A 17,523-nucleotide genomic window follows, 5' to 3' on the forward strand; every position below is an offset into this window, starting at 1 on the left:
TGCATTTCTATTGATCTCACGCATTTTGACTCCTAATAGCATTGGCCTATGGGAGTCTCACTCTCAACTAGTTTCCTATGTTGACAGCCCTGGCATGTATGGATAATTACATGTATGTATGTTCACACACTCACACACCACATGCAGGGCTATATCTATCAATACTAATAGCCGAATACAATCCAGTTCTCAGGTGCGATGTAGAAAATATAGGAGAAGCATAGGCCTAAAGGCTGCATTTATCATCTTTCTGCGAATTACAAAATTACAAAAGGCTTAATTTCCATGCACACCCACTATCAAAAGTTGTTTTTTAATATGTGTGCAATGCAATCTACAAAAAACAAAACAAACAAACACTGCTAATTAGTTTTAATTAACAAGTATTCCAACTTAATAATAGTTATCGAGATGTTCCATGCTACCTTTCAATTAAATCACAAATAAACATCAGAAAATAAAATCAACAAATCAATCCTCATGAAATTATAAAGCTCACATACAGTCACACTATATGTGTCTGTTACAGATGTACACTTTTTAACAATAATTGACTACTTAATTATTACAGAGCAGAAGTTTCTTTATGAGTGTTTCGGAAGAGGGTTATGAGCTTGCTTTGCATTCAATTAGTATGTTCTTCTTTACTGAGTGCTTAATTTGTAAAACTTAAAAAAAAAACATGTTTTTTGTTTTGTTTTGTTACAGACATACATGGCCCAATGGGCTGAAATTAACAATTAGTAGAGTAATCACACAGGTAAAATTGATTGTCACTGACAAATGTTTGTGCACTTACCTAAACTCTTCATACACAAAACCAAGAGTGGTAATTTCACATTTACTGAAGGAAAATATAATGACAACAATTAGATAGCAATTAGATAGGCTCATCAAAATGCACCTAATATTTTCTCTTCTTTGAAAAGGATTTTGTGATGTATGCCAGGTTCACTTTTTGGCAAACCTGGCAGCCAGGTTTACTTTCTGGCAAACCTGGCAGCCAGGTTTACTTTCTGGCAAACCTGGCAGCCATGTTCGGTTTTTGGCAAACCTGGCAGCCAGGTTCGCTTTTTGGCGAACCTGGCGGTCAGGTTCGCTTTTTGGCGAACCTGGCGGCCAGGTTCGCTTTTCGGCGAACCTGGCGGTCAGGTTCGCTCTATGGCGAACCTTGCAGCCAGGTTCGCTTTTTGGCCAACCTTGCAGCCAGGTTCGCTTTTTGGCGAACCTGGCGGCCAGGTTCGCTTTTTGGCGAACCTGGCGGCCAGGTTCGCTTTTTGGCGAACCTGGCGGTCAGGTTCGCTTTTTGGCGAACCTGGCAGCCAGGTTCGCTTTTTGGCGAACCTGGCGGCCAGGTTCGCTTTTTGGCGAACCTTGCAGCCAGGTTCGCTTTTTGGCGAACCTGGCAGGGGGTTCGCTTTTTGGCGAACCTGGCGGCCAAGTTCGCTTTTTGGCAAACCTTGCAGCCAGGTTCGCTTTTTGGCGAACCTGGCGGCCAGGTTCGCTTTTTGGCGAACCTGGCGGTCAGGTTCGCTTTTTGGCGAACCTGGCAGCCAGGTTCGCTTTTTGGCGAACCTGGCAGCCAGGTTCGCTTTTTGGCAAACCTTGCAGCCAGGTTTGCTTTTTGGCGAACCTTGCAGCCAGGTTCGCTTTTTGGCGAACCTGGCGGCCAGGTTCGCTTTCTGGCAAACCTTGCAGCCAGGTTCGCTTTTTGGCGAACCTTGCAGCCAGGTTTGCTTTTTTTGCGAACCTGGCGGCCAGGTTCGCTTTTTGGCAAACCTTGCAGCCAGGTTCGCTTTTTGGCGAACCTGGCTGCCAGGTTCGCTTTTTGGCGAACCTGGGAGGATCATTTTCAGTAGCAAAAGCCATTTTTTGCACATTGATGGATCAATTTGTAACAAAATTTTCCCAAAATCGAGTGCTTTTTTGTAGACTGTTTTGGAAAGTCTCTTTTTATTTTGGACTGGGTTTATTGCTACTTACTTTCGAACGTAAAAGCAAACATCCGGCATTTATTTAATCATCGTACGGAGTTGAATATTATTATCATTCATTTCCGAATGTCAAAGCAAACATTCAACATTTATTTCAGCATCTTCCGGAGCCGAATGTTATCCTTATTCACTTCCAAACGCAAAATCAAATATCTGACATTAATTTTAGCACCGTACAGAACTGAATCTTCCCATTATTCATTTCCAAAAGTATAAGCAAACATCCGCCATTTATCTAATAATCGTGCAGATTTGAATATTATTTTTATTCATTTCCCAATGTCAAAGCAAACATTCAACATTTATTTCAGCATCTTCCGGAGCCAAATGTTATCCTTATTCATTTCCGAACGCAAAATCAAACATCTGGCATTAATTTCAGCACCGTACGGAACTGAATCTTACCATTATTCATTTCCAAAAGTATAAGCAAACATCCAACATTTATTTAATAATCGTATGGAGTAGAATATTAATATTATTCATTTCCGAAAGTCAAAGCAAACATTCGACATTTAATTCAGCATCTTCCAGAGCCGAATGTTATCCTTATTCATTTCCAAACGCAAAATCAAATATCTGACATTAATTTTAGCACCGTACGGAACTGAATCTTACCGTTATTCATTTCCAAAAGTATATGCAAACATCCGACATTTATTTAATAATCGTACGGAGTTGAATATTATTATTATTCATTTCCGAACGTCAAAGCAAACATTCGACATTTATTTCAGCATCTTCCGGAGCCGAATGTTATCCTTATTCAATTCCGAATGCAAAATCAAATATCTGGCATTAATTTTAGCACCGCATGGAACTGAATCTTACCATTATTCATTTCCAAAAGTATAAGCAAACATCCGACATTTATTTGATAATCGTACGGAGTCGAAGATGATATAATAGTGCCTCCGTTCTAACTTAGCTTTGGACTTTGGTACTGCACTGCAACATTCATACTTATCATACCGCGCGCCGTACCGTACCAGCTAGCGCTCATTGCATGCCAGCTCGTACGATTACGTACCGACGCGCGTACAAATCGAGCGGACACAGTAGTGTCAGTGTGCATTGCGCACACGTGCAGTCTCGAATTGAAACTAATTTTTTTTCTTTCCTTTTTTTTTTGGTTATTTTAATATATTTTTTTCTTCTTTTTTTTTTAAAATGAAGCCACAGCCAGTTATGATCGGCGTTACAGCCGGTAAAAATAACCGGTTACTGGCTATTAACAAGAACACTTGATTTATATTTGCCTTGACTTCTAACCCCCTCCCCCAGGCTGGAGGCAATTCTAAAAGAGAGGCAACTCAGGAGTGCATGAGGGTAATTCTGTGAAGTTGGGGCACAAAGTGTGACATTTTAGCATAACTCAATACTAATTATGCTATACATATATTGTTTATAGGCTTTACATTTGTATTGAGACCATACATTTTCCTGGAAATTTTGTGCCATTCAGACTCAATTTTGATGAAGTTATTAAAACGATATGTAAGGGTGTCCTGTAGCATCGTGACGTATCCATGTAGCATCGTGATAATTAAAATCTGGTCCTAAAACACAAATTAATGCAATTAGCTTGACCAAAATTTGATATAATATGCATAATTACTAGATTAGTCAGATAGTTCAATATCTTAACTCTCCTTCCCACAGGTTTACTTTTACAAGAAAATTACACAATGTGTCACTATGCTACGTGGTGTCCACCAAATGTCACAAAAAAGGACACCGCATAGCATCGTGATACATTTTGTAATTTTCTTTTAAAATTAAAACTGTGTACAGGAAATTTGAGATACTTAGCTATCTCATTCATATCTTGTAAATATGCATATTGCATCAAATTTTGGTCAAGCTAATTGCCATAATTTGTCTCTTAGGACCAAATTTTAAAATATCACGATGCTACATGGACACGTCACGATGCTACAGGACACTGTTACATATTGTTTAATAACTTCATCAAAATTGAGTCTGAATGGCACAAAATTTCCAGGAAAATGTGCGGCCTCAATGCAAATCTAAAGCCTACAAACAATAAATGTATAGCATAATATTGAGTTATGCTGAAATGTATTTTTTAAATATCACAATGCTACATGGACACTGCCCCAACTTCATGGAATTACCCATGAGCAATATCACTGTGGGGATTGCAAATACCAAATATCCATAACAATTCTCTCTTGTTCAGCAATGGATAAGGTGGAAAAATCAGCAGGAGATAGTGTTCTTGGAGCAGTTTTCAAGGGTAAATTTGTCTTTGGAGTGGAATATTCTGCAGTTGTCAATAATGTGCGGGAGTGTATTGCATTGAAAATCTACATTAGCCAGTGAGTCAAACTGAAACAAAGCATGCAAGCATTGTCACTGTCTCTGAGCAAAATGGCTTCAAGTTTTGCAATGAATGTTATCTTCAGGTGTTCCTACTGGCTAGAAGGAATTTGGTTTTACCAATGTACACAAGCAGCATCTCCTTCTCACGATCGCTGGTTTAGAAAACATTTCAGCAACTGATAGAAATTTCATATATCATCACCGTAGAATTACTGTAGATCTTCCCTCTTTTTAACAAGAGAGCCATAATGGGAAGGCATTACTCTGAAGTACGCTGTGCCAACTACATGCTTGCTTGCTACCATGTCTTAATTTGGAGTGACAGTTGCTCACCAATGTAATCTTGAATACATCTACATGTAAGTACAAGGCAAGTGCCAAAAGGTGTCTCGCCCATTCACGTAAAAGAAATTCATGTTTTTCTAGCTCCCGGAAGTTCATTGACCCCACCTCTGCACCTTGACCTTGTGTGACCTTCAACTCCCCAAGGGACAGTTACCAGCCAAGTTTTGTCACAAACGGACATATGGATCAAAAGTTATGAACCAAAAGTTATGAACCATAATTGAAACGCACCCTACAAACTTAACATTGGGCCCTAAAAGTCCGATGACCCCTGACGGTGACCTTTGACCTTGTGGTGACCTTCAACTCCCCATGGAACATCTACCATCCAAGTTTGGGCACATACAGACTTATGGATCAAAAGTTTTTTGCCAAAATCAAAACGCACCGTAAAAACTTACCGTTGGGCACTTAAGGTTCATTAACTCCTGTCTGTGACCTTTGACTTTGTGTTGACATTCAACTTTCCAAAGAACATCTACCATCTGAGTTTGGTCACAAACGGACATACACATCAAAAGTTATGAGCCATAACTGAAATGCGCCGTAAAAACGTAACATTGGGCCCTAAAGTTCATTGACCCCTGCCTGTGACCTTTGACCTTGATGTGACCTTCATGTTTGGTAAAATGTGTAACTTTGCATAACTACTCTTCCCTCCAAGTTTGATTGAAATTGAAGCCCTCAGTAGGGAGTTATTCAAGTTTTTGTAGCATTACGGACGGACGATGGACGGACAAACGCCGCAGGCGATCCCTTAGTTTCCCCATACCTCCGGTGGGCTCGACAAAAATTGCAACAATGGCTTCCTTACCAGTCCTGGGAGAAAATGTTAATTTCTGATTAGATTTTGTAACCCCTTCAGATAGTTCAGCAGTATCATTCGACAGTCATCTGCCATATTTTGAATAGCTGATTCATCAGAGTGCATTGATGGCAAGCATGGAACATATCTTCGAGTCATGCTGCTTAACCCTATTCTAACTGGGCTATTTGAGACCAAGTTTTTACTGGGGGGGGTCAATTTGACCCCCCCTTCAGATCTCGGCCGCCGATCGCGCGATCGCCGCAAAATTTTGCCTGAACATAGAGCCGGATGTCAACTACAAGATTACATGGTCATACAATAGAAAAATTTTGATTTCATATTTTTTAATAAATTAATTATGCAAATTAACGCATGAAATCATATTTTCACCTATAACTCCATCAAAAAGACTGAAGGATTATTAAATTTTTGTGTCAGAGTTCCTCAAGACACATCAAACAATTTTCTAGTAAAAAAATAGCGCAATCAAAATCATTTTCTTTTGTTTTTTATTGTTTTGTTAATTTCTTATGTATTCTGTTGTTTTTTCGATCTTTTGTTTTCTATTGTTTTTTGGCCAAAATTTGTTGGAGGCACTTTTTCAAGCTTATCTACATTAGAATTGATTTATTTCAATGGTTAAAAGTTGAAATAATCTAATTTATATCAATTATAACAAAAAAACACAGTTTGCATTGGATTTGCACACGAAATCATGAATTTGAGCGTTTTTCGGGTTGACATGCATATGCAAAACATTGCATAACTTCAGAACGGTGTACCCGGATGTCGCAAATTTGGTCTCAAAATATGCGGGAGACTCGAATGAAAAAAGTCATGAAACAACGCGGCAAAATCTTTGCGCATTGCGGAATCATGGCGCGAAACGTCGAGGGGGGGTCAATTTGACCCCCCCCCCCCCCAGTTAGGATAGGGTTAATCCTGGCAGTTGTGTAATAAATGTAAATGTGTAAACATTCGCCAAAATATGGAAAGTTATTTACAGATGTAATGGGTTAAATTACCCTCTGTTTTGGGGGGGGGGGGTTTAGTCAAAAATATTTGCCTCTGTGCCACAGCAAGTCCATTGTTAATCCTCAGTGTATCCTTCTTTTGCTTTCTACAATTTTCTACAGTCAATTATCAAAGACTTTGGTTGGGCACTATTACTTCCACCACTTAATCTTCAAAAACATTTTCTTTCTAATTATTCTCTAGTTTCATAATTACAAATTCATGCACCATGAAAGGCACTGACATGTTGCATGGATTCCATTGAGCCACCACTCAATACCATTTTCCCGGGAAGAAAATATCTTCGTCTAATGAAGAGTACATGTATTAGTCCATGGGCCAGGCCAGATATTGGTACCACCTGAGGTGGCAAAACCTTTTTGGTGTCATTTTGTTTGTCGGGCGTAGATATGCTTATCAAGCTATGATAGCATTTCCAAATGAGTAGCTTAGTCATAATAAATTAATTTTCAACCAATTTGGTCTCATTGTTAATCCCTATACTTCTGAATCGAGACTAAGCGCTATACAAAGAAGAGCACTGCCTTCTGTATGTTCACAGGTGTTCTGTAAGGGTGGACGCCCACTTGGGCGCGGACAAGCCCCGGAAGGGTTGCGGAAGCAAATTTTGTTATTTCGGCATCCTGTCCGCGACAGACGCGGAATAACTTTATGAATCGGCTTGTCCTGGGACATTCCTAGGACTGTCCGCGGACTGTCCGCGGACTGTCCGGGGACTGACTGCGGACAAACCTAGGAATCACTCCGGAAGAGCGCGAAATACCTCGGAATATGCTAATCGTAGCCGGGCAGCGCGGAAACATCTAGGATTACACCAGGAATGAACGCGGGCAATCAGGATGCCTTCCGGACAACACAAGTTAGGCATGTGGACAAACTGCGGACAATACCAGGAAAATGGAAAGGTATAAATTTGGCGCTGACTTTGACTTTTCCTCATTTGACTGCTAGCCGTCATTGATGCTCCTTGTTGTGCTTCTGCAGTAGCGGCTGATATTATATTAATATGATTGGTCAATATTATTTGATAATAGAATGTGACCACCAAAAGTCGTAGAATAGGATTGTCTGCATGTCGGCTGACGACTCATTTTTTTGGGGGGATTTGTCTCATCTGGGAGAACAATTTTTTCTCAGCTTACAGTCACATGGATGATATTCGCAAACTTTTTGAACCATATATATATATATATATATGGTTCAAAAAGTATATGATATATATACAAATGTAAATGTATATACATATATATATGTATATATAATCATGTTGATAAGGTATAGTCCACGTTTGGGCAAGATAAAAAGATAAGTAACAAAACTGCAACAAAGTTCATGCTGTATTCACCAACGGTTTATTTCTTCACAAGAAATAAACCGCTGGTGAATACAGCATGAACTTTGTTGCAGTTTTGTTACTTATATATATATATATATATATATATATATATATATATTATATACATATGTATATATATTCTTTATTCCCTTTTTTTAGACCTGTGCTTTATCCATCGTAAAGTATATACATGTTTTGTCTGATACCTCTGTAGAGCATGCCAAAATGATCCTAATCATTTAATTTGTTTTTCTTTCTCTGATTTTTACTCTTGTGCATCTCTAACCCTCTCTTATTTTGATCACTTTTGAACATTTTCAAGTCCGAGATTTTTTTCATGCTTAGAGCTTACTAGCCTATTGTCAATGAAGTACAAAAATGGGGACATATTTTTAACCTACTTTAATTTACTTTTTTTGGGAGGGGGTTCAGCTGGGCTGTCAAATTGGACAATCGAGTTTATTTGCAACTAAAACAAAAAGAGAAGAAAAAATTATTAGGTAATAACAATTACGAAAATCATTCAGGTAAAGAATATTTCTGAAATGATTTGTGATGCTTAATGTGTACTTTTAACACTCAGCAAAAAAAAAAAAAGAAAGACAGAAATTTAACACTTTTCGAGTTCATGATTTATTGCTTTTTCTCTCATTTCACTTGAATTTTGCAGTGACAGAAAATTCTTCATTTTCCTCCATCATCTTTAGCTTTCATTGTTATTTTGGGCTTCAAAGATATTACATTGTAATGAGACCACAGGTATATCTTTGCAATTGAATTCATGCTTTTTAGTGTGATGAATTTGTCTTTTGTTCTAATATGCTGTATCATTAGAAAGCATTTACGTATGAATAACAACTTGTTCATGTTTATTTTAATACATTGACATTTAGCCAAAAATTCTATGCTTTTTTTTCTGAGTGTACTTCCACCTACTTTTGTGATTTTTCAGCTGGGCTGTCACGTGGGACAACATAGTTTGTTTGCAAATAAAATATGAAAACAACATAAAGGAAAATGTACTACAGTAAGTAATAGGAACCAGGAAAGTCACTCAGATGAAAAATAATTTCTGAAAAGATCAAATCAAAACAAACTTACTAGGAAGTTAGGGGGCTGATTTCACTTCTTTCTGGTTGCTTTTGGCACAGTCTCTACTACCTTCTTCTTTGCCTTCTGGGACCGGAGATTCCTTAGATTTACCTGTTCTTCATCACTAGACGAAAGGTGTGCCTGTGATGGAGATATTTGCATGGGGGCCTCGCCTCCCTTCTTGCTCATTTTGCGTTTCATTGGCATGACGCTCGCGGAAAGTGTCGACATTTTCGTGTCTGGATCACAAAATTTCCGCATAGGTTCCGGACACTTGCATATATAGATCCGCATCGGCTCCGTGCTGTCCTAAAACATTCCTGGTGTCTTCCGCTTTCATTCGCGAAGCTTCCCCACACCGCGGGATTCTTTCCGGAGCGTGTGCGGAAGGAGCGGAAGGGTTCCGGACAAGCGGGACATCCTCAGGACATCGTCAGGACAAGTCGCCGAAGGTGTCAGGAAGTTCATTTCCGCGTCCAAATTTTGGTCTCGATCAAGATTTGGACGCGGAAATTTTTCTCTCTCCCGAAGGTGCGGAAACGCCCGGACATGTTTAGGACAGTGAGCGGACACGTTCAGGAACGTGCGGACAGGTTCCCGAAGGTGTGCGGAATACCAAATTTGCATTCCGGGCTTGTCCGCGTCTTGTCCGCGCCCTAGTGGACGCCTGGTCTAAGTAAAAGCGGGGCGCTTAGTCTATATTCAAGGCAGCGAAGGCAATATCCAAAGGTTATGATGTCCACAGCGCTTAATCTTTATTCATTTTCCGGTGAAAACGCTAATACCACGCCAATGTTGCTTTATTTCCACCCAACAATGAAAGATAATGCAAAAACAATGTACCGGTACACTACAATACATTATAATAAATGATATTGTAAATGAACGGAGTGATTTTTGTTTAAAAATGATGTATTTGTTGAGAGGGAAGTATAAAAACAGTATAGATAATCCCTTTTACTAGGAACTTTAGATATGATAACGGTACATCGTTCTAGATAAAGACTAAGCGCACCGCGTGACAGCTGTGGACATCATAACCCATTGGATATTCCCTTCGCTGCCTTGAATAAAGACTAAGCGCACCGCGTTTACAACAGAACACCTGTGAACATACAGAAGACAGTGCTCTTCTTTGTATAGCGGTTAGTTTCAATCCAGAGGTATAGGGATATAAAAACGAGACCAAATTGGTTAAAAATTCATTTATTATGACTAAGCTACTCATTTAGAAATGCTATCATAGCTTTATAAGCATATCTATGCCCGACAAACAAAATGACACCAAAAAGGTTTTGCCACCTCAGGTAGTACCAATAACCCATTTTTCGGGTCTTGGCCCATAGACTATATGGGACATTTTGGATTTACATGTACACATACTTGAAATCTATATTTTGCTCAGAGTTGCAAATCGCTACACAAATCGTGCAACATGCGATCGGAACTCACCTGTCAAATGCAGCAAAATGACATAATTGTGTAAAAAGAAAAGTCACAAATTTCCTGAAACTGTGTGCTTGTAGTAAATATGACAGCAGGTTGACTCAAAGGACAGCATGGGAGAGGAAAGGAGGGGTCATAAATGACCAATATTCAAATACTAAACGTTATGATTGCACCAAACTAAGTAGTCATGTTTCTTTGTCGTTTTTTTTTTTCACATAATAAACACCACTGCTCAATGCCGAACATGCACGGATTGAAAAACAAAACAACAGGAAGCACAACCCTTGCCAACTCTAACAATTTTTTGGATACAAAAGGGTCCTCAATGATGAAAAATCAAACGAACAAATCAACCACTACGAAAACGTGATTTGTACTTGTAAAGATGTGGATATGAACGTGCCACCCGCTCCTGTTACGTGTACAAACAGGTATGCATGCGGCTGCCATAGGGTAATGCATGCACCATACACACGTACACCAGAAGGCTTGAAATCAAGGAGGTTTAAGAGATGGAGTTCCAACTGGCTGTAATTATTCAAACAGTTGTCACTTTTCTATTGATGTACAAAAGAATTCCACAGGTGTATTTGTGCCTTTGATTGCTGGGTTTGATGCCGCCATCTTGCTGAGCAATCTGAAGATTCATTTTGAGCGCTGACATAATGTTGGCTATATTTTGCTTGTTCATTCATTCATACATGAAATGAAATCTCACTTAATGATAAAGAACATAAAACAAAAGTCAATCCCATCCAGAAATGTTTGCAAAAGTGTAAATCAGAAATGTATCATGTGAAAATGTTTAAACTGTACCCTCCTGGAAAGCCCGTTTTATCACTTTTCCACTTAATTTCGACAAATAAAACTGAAGTGGAATAATGTTATAAGCATAATTCTTTATTAACAAATATATCAGATTAGCGGCCGGGCATGGCCAGTCGAGTAATTTTCATTTTCATTTCATGATTTTTTGCGCAATTTCAATTCACGCATCCCTGTGTCTTTACTAATATACAGTATGTCCAAAAAAAAAATCACAACAGGGCCCTTTGCAATGATATCTTTAAAAATATTACATCAATCTAAATACAAATTCAGGGTATGAAACTATAACTCATTGCCCACATCTTACAGAAAACCCCATTCAATTTGTTTCTGCGGTCAAAGAGAAATGAGGAATTTTGTAGAGGATGTCGGAAATCTCTTCTGTCCAAATTCTGTCTATTATTCACACACAAGAGCAGTGAATTGCTAAAATTGGAAGAATCAGACTCATGACATGCTTTACAAAAAACCACATATCTCTGTGACCGCTTCACCAAATTGAATGGGGTTTTCTGCAAAATAGAGCTAAGACGTCATATTTCACGACCCTGAAGTAGCACTTGAGACAGGTCGATCATATTGGGTGTTATCAATTCCAAAATCTAATTGTAATTTTTGGGGCGACTTTCTGCAGTATGTTCCCCAAAAATTACAATAAGATTTTTGCATTGATAACACCCAATATGATTAATTCTTTTAACCCGTTGAGGACGAGTCCCGAGTATACTCGGGCAGGTGTCTATGGGAAATGCGTGTTGTAGCAAAATCAAACCGTCCTCAACAGGTTAAATGCTACTTTAGGGTCTTAAAATATAACATTTTAGGACTATTTTGCAGAAAACCCCATTCAGTTTGGTTAAGCGGTCACAGAGAAATGTGAGTTGTTGTAGAGCATATCATGTGTCTGATTCTTCCAATTTTAGCAATTCAATGCTCCTGTGTGTGAATAATAGACAGAATTTGGACGGAAGAGATTCCCGACATCCTCTACAAAATTCTGTATTTCTCTTTAACCACTGAAGCAAATCAAATGGGGTTTTTTGTAAGATGTGGGCAATGAGTTAAAGTTTCATACCCTGAATTTGTATTTAGATTGATGCAATATTTTTAAAGATATCATTGCGGAGGGCCCCGTTGTAATTTTTTTTTGGGACATACTGTATATCACCTATCTTTAATAAGTAGGAATCAAAAAGTAATTACCATTACAAAGACATATCTTCCTTAGAAAGTGATTGATTATGCAATGAGACATGAGTCAATTGTCTTCCTATCTGCGTGGCAGATCCAGTTTGGCACATGCTTCAAATACTTTCCAGTGGCGGCATCAAACATGGGTTCAAAGGAAATATTTAAGACAGTTGTGACTCCATTCTCTTGAACCTCCTTAATTGTATCTTGAAATACGTACTGGTAAACAAACCCGAGCAAAACGCATTGTGTATTTTGGCTCCATACGCTGAGTTCCAAGGAAAGTGACCAGGAGTTTGACTCTCTCAGTGAGCCAATCAGAGGCTGCTAGAGGTTGCTAGAGGCTTAATCTTGATTGGCACCATCTGTACAGATGGGTGATTCTCACCTCGTATCACCACTTGGACACTGTCTTTGAGCAAGAGGTGAATCTTCAAAGCCTGTTTTCTCATAATTTTGTCAGGCTAACAAATTAAAAAGTGCATTATATTTCACTTTATATGCCCACTTACGGTACCGGAAAATACAAGTGTTTTATATCAATCCAAAACTTAGAAAATGGGAAATGTGATTCAATGAAAACTAGAAATGTCGTTATGGCGACTGATGCCTCCGCCATAATGCATGATTCTCCCAATAGGTGTATAGTACAATGTCTTCACAATGTGTGATGACAGTTTCACATAACTGGCAAAATAATGAAATGACAGGTTTGTCAGAAATATCTTGAATGTTCACTTTCCTTGAACTGGGTTTACTATAATTGTCTAAGAGTGCAGGTACACATATTTGGGGAATTGAGAATTTTTACTTGACTTCTGACCGACCCTTTTATGAGTGTATGCATTGAGTAATTTCCAAGGTATGAAGAGAAGAATATTCAATTACAGTACAAAATAGATTGGGGGGGGGGGGCATTGAAACCTGGCCTTTGACCCTTAACCTCTGACATTTGACCTTCTGGCTGGAAATTTCCCAGAGAATCTCCATTAGGTAATGCATGTATACACGTATATCAAGTTTTAAAACTAATAATGCAAGCATTGCATATACTAGTATATGAGGGAAATAGTATTTCTTGGTTGACGTTGACGTTGACCTCTGACCCCCTGACTATTGACCCATAACCCCTAAATTCCCTAGATAATCCCTGCCAGTCACTACATGCGTATGTACCCAGTTCCATGAAGATACATTGAACCATTTGCGAGAAAAGTGATATTGCAACATTTTCACCTAACCTTTGACCTTTTGACCTTTGACCTTATGACATGAAACTCTCTCTGGAGAATCTTTACGCAGTAGTACATGTCTACACTAAGTTTCAAGAAAATACCTTTGGGCATTGCATAAATATGGGGGAAATAGCAACATTTTTAGCATTTGAGCATGACCTTTTGACCTTTGACCTCTTGCCAATGTCACTAAAATCTACTCAACTAATTGACCCATCATTCATCATCCTTGGACCAAGTTTGGTGAAAGCTGCTTCATCCAGTTTTGAGTTATCACGTAAACAGATAAATTTTAGGATTTGACCTGGATCTTTGACCTTTGACCTCTGTCCGTTTTCACTAAAAAACCAATCAAGTAATTGTCCCATCATACATTATCCTCCAACAAAGTTTGGTGAAATTTGCTTGATCCAGTCTTGAGTTATCTCGTAAACGGATACAATTTCATGATTTGACCTTGACCTTTGACCCAAAATCTAATCAAGTAATTGCCCCATCATACTTTATACTTGGACCAAGTTTGGTAAAATTCCAGTCAATATTACTCAAGTTATCGCCTAAACGAAAGCAGACGGATGTACGTACGGACGGACGGACAACCCGAAAACATAATGCCTCCGACACCACTTTGTGGCGGAGGCATAAAAAGGATTTTCAACATTCCTGACTTTTGCCTGAAACCTTTGTCGCCGGTCACATACAGTCAGGGGACAATTTATGAGCTTTTGGGTAATTTCCTCCTTAAGCTTTGGTGAGTGGGGCTGGGGTGGGGTTAATGGGGTACTGTATACGCCAAATATTTTGAGAGGCTTTTATTTTCACAAATTTTGCAAGTCAGGTGCTATTCGCGAAATTTAAAGACACGCGAAAATAACAACTCTGATCTCGATGTGAATGTGAAGCACATGTATACATTTCTCTGTTCAGTTCAGTACTCCACAATTGTGAATGTGACCACTCGCGATATCGTCGAGAACTCCCGATTCAAGAAAATTTAGTCTCGCTAAATATATGACGTATACAGTAGATGGTGAATGCTGCTACTTGCCTTGTCCATCTGATGCTCTTGGATTGGCCCCCAGCTGCAAGAGGACTTCTAGACACGGATATTGCCCCTTTTGCGCTGCAAAATGCAATCTTGAAAAAGGGAAGTACAGGAACAAAGAGGATGATTAAAGAAGTACAATAGCAGAAAAGATGTAATATGACAGATCGAGGATAGAAAAAAGGGAAAGCAACAATATAAAAGACATATATAGTACACAAAAACACAGAGAAGTTAGTGAGATGAAAAGAGCAATAGAGAGACATGAAGAAAATTATATTAAAAATAAACTAGAAATATCACTGATTGTGATTAATAACCCTGCCTAATATTTCTTCTTTGTTAAGTGCCAAAAACAACAAACAATATCTTTACATATACATGTATACTGTAAAAAGATGAGTACTGCTTCACAGATATCACATGTGCCAATTTATTGTCAATTCTTAAAACAATTGATAAATTGTATAGATCTGCTTTCTCTTGATTTTGAGGTCACAGTGTGCTGATACCATGGCAACATACTTTCTGCTACTTATGAAAAATATGCCTTGCACAACTTTACATGTATATAATTACAAGTGCCAAATTTCTTCTGAATCGCTTGTTAATTGAAGAATTTCAGTCTGAAAGCTTTTTTTTCCCTGATTTTGGCTATAATGCACTGTTACCATGGCAACAGACTTCCACTACTCTTACAAATTTGTCCTGCACATGTTGTTAACATGGCAATACACTGTTCAACATTGACAAAAGATATGTTTTGCACATGCCAAAATCACATTGGTCACATGTGCCATATCTCAAGTCTAATGCTCATAAACTACAGGGAAAAAAAGTAAAATAATTTCATGATTTTCATTCAAAAAGTTGACAATCGCAACACATTGTTCAAAATTCATGAAAGATCAAGCTACATCAGTATCCTACAGCCATTATATGCCAAATTCAAGGCAAGTGTTCAAAAACTGAATGGATGAATCAAATCCACGATTCATATTTCCAATAATTTTTACTCTAAAAAATGCTGTTACCATGGCATCACATTGCTTTTCATTAATGAAATATGAAGTGTCCACATGTACACTGTACATACTACAGAGGTCACATACTGTATACCAAATTTCAAGTTTCAGAAACTGAGGGAGTTAGCTTTATCCTCATATTTTGTATGATTTGTATAAAAAAATGTTGTTACTATAGCAACACATATCTTGGGCACTCACAAATAAGTTGTCTTGCATATGTAATAACATATCATAGTGATCCTACATCCCATATTCCACATAAAATGCTCAAAAACTGAGAGAGCAGTTCAATCCACAGAATTTTGTAACTATGATTTGTACAAAAACAGCTGTTGCACTGGCAACCCATTTCTCAACACTCACAAAAAAGTGTCTTGCACAACTGCACATTACATTGATTACATGTGCGTAATTTCAACTAAGTTGCTTTTAAACAACAGAGCAGTTCAATCCACAGAATTTTGTAACTATGATTTGTACAAAAACAGCTGTTGCACTGGCAACGCATTTCTCAACACTCACAAAAAAGTGTCTTGCACAACTGCACATTACATTGATTACATGTGCGTAATTTCAATTAAGTTGCTTTTAAACGGAGAGATATTTGACCCACATTTTGGCATGATTTCTATTAAAAATGTCGCTTCCATGACAATGCATCACTTGATACTGACAAAACAGGTGTCTTGCACATCTACCTAAGATAGCGGTCACACATGCCAAATTTTAGGTCAATTCTTGAAAAAATGAAGATGGGTTTGATCCACAAGATTTTGCAATAGACCAACCGGCTGATTGCAAGCCACCCAACCTCCGGGTGATTCCTACATTCTCCCCATACACGTTTTGTTGGGGTGGGGGTGTACACACAAACTCTGTCAACTTTATCAAGTAACACAAAGACACAGACAGACACCAATTCAGAATACAGAAATTGATAAAGAATTGACATCAGACAGGCGGCAGAGACACAAGTGGCTGTGAAGCATAATCAGATCAGATGGAAACTCACGCAGTCTTCCCCTCAGTATCTAGCTTGGTTGGTGAAGTGCCCTTCTTGGCAAGGGTCATCTGAAGCTTCTCAATGTCCCCTGCCTCAATGGCTTGCAGCACTTTGTCATCATTCTTGGTCCATTCAAACTGCTCAAGACATACACACAGAAAGAAAAGAGAGCAATTGATGCTTACTACACATGCAAGAGTGAAAAATTTGTGTCTTGAAGATACACAATGTTACTGTTGTTACATATGATTAAGGTTCCTCCCTCCCTCCCTTCCCCCCCCCCCCTGAAATTTGATGACCAATAGATGCATCATAAATCTGATCTAAACAACTAATTAAAAGAACACAATACATACATGCAGGACAAAGTATTTTTTTTTTTCTCTCCTCAATTCAGTTTTCACATTTCCAAATATATATAAAGATTAGAGGAAACCTCCACAAAGCAGCCATAATTAAAACTAAAATTATCACTCATTATGATTAATACCCCCAACTAAAACTTAGGGAGCTAGCAAAACCAACAATAATTTTGTAAGCGCTTTATTGGAAAAGAAATGTTACCATGGCAATGATTTGTTCAAAATTGAACAAAGACGTGCTTTGATCATTTAAGAATTATGAGAGTAAAACTAATAAAATCCTCAACAACTGAGTGAGATACATAAACTTGTAAAATTTTTCGAAGATTTTCATTACAAAATGCTGTTGCCACGCAACACACTGTTTGACATCAACATAAGATGAAGTTTGCACAACTTCCATTACAGCAGTCAAACATGACAAAT

General features: G+C 38.3%; 1 protein-coding gene across 1 annotated transcript in view; it reads right to left on the reverse strand.

The window, feature by feature from the left end:
• Positions 1-17,523, reverse strand: part of LOC140230890 (uncharacterized) — a 297,769-nt gene that overhangs the window by 259,863 nt on the left and 20,383 nt on the right. Inside the window, exons 2-3 of the mRNA XM_072311033.1 lie at positions 16,745-16,872; positions 14,708-14,796 (exon numbers count right to left, since the gene is read on the reverse strand). Of these exons, the coding sequence (XP_072167134.1) occupies positions 14,708-14,796; positions 16,745-16,872 (217 nt within the window). The remainder of the gene's footprint in view (positions 1-14,707; positions 14,797-16,744; positions 16,873-17,523) is intronic.

The sequence above is a fragment of the Diadema setosum genome, chromosome 7, assembly GCF_964275005.1.
Source record: "Diadema setosum chromosome 7, eeDiaSeto1, whole genome shotgun sequence".
NCBI lineage: Eukaryota > Metazoa > Echinodermata > Echinoidea > Diadematoida > Diadematidae > Diadema > Diadema setosum.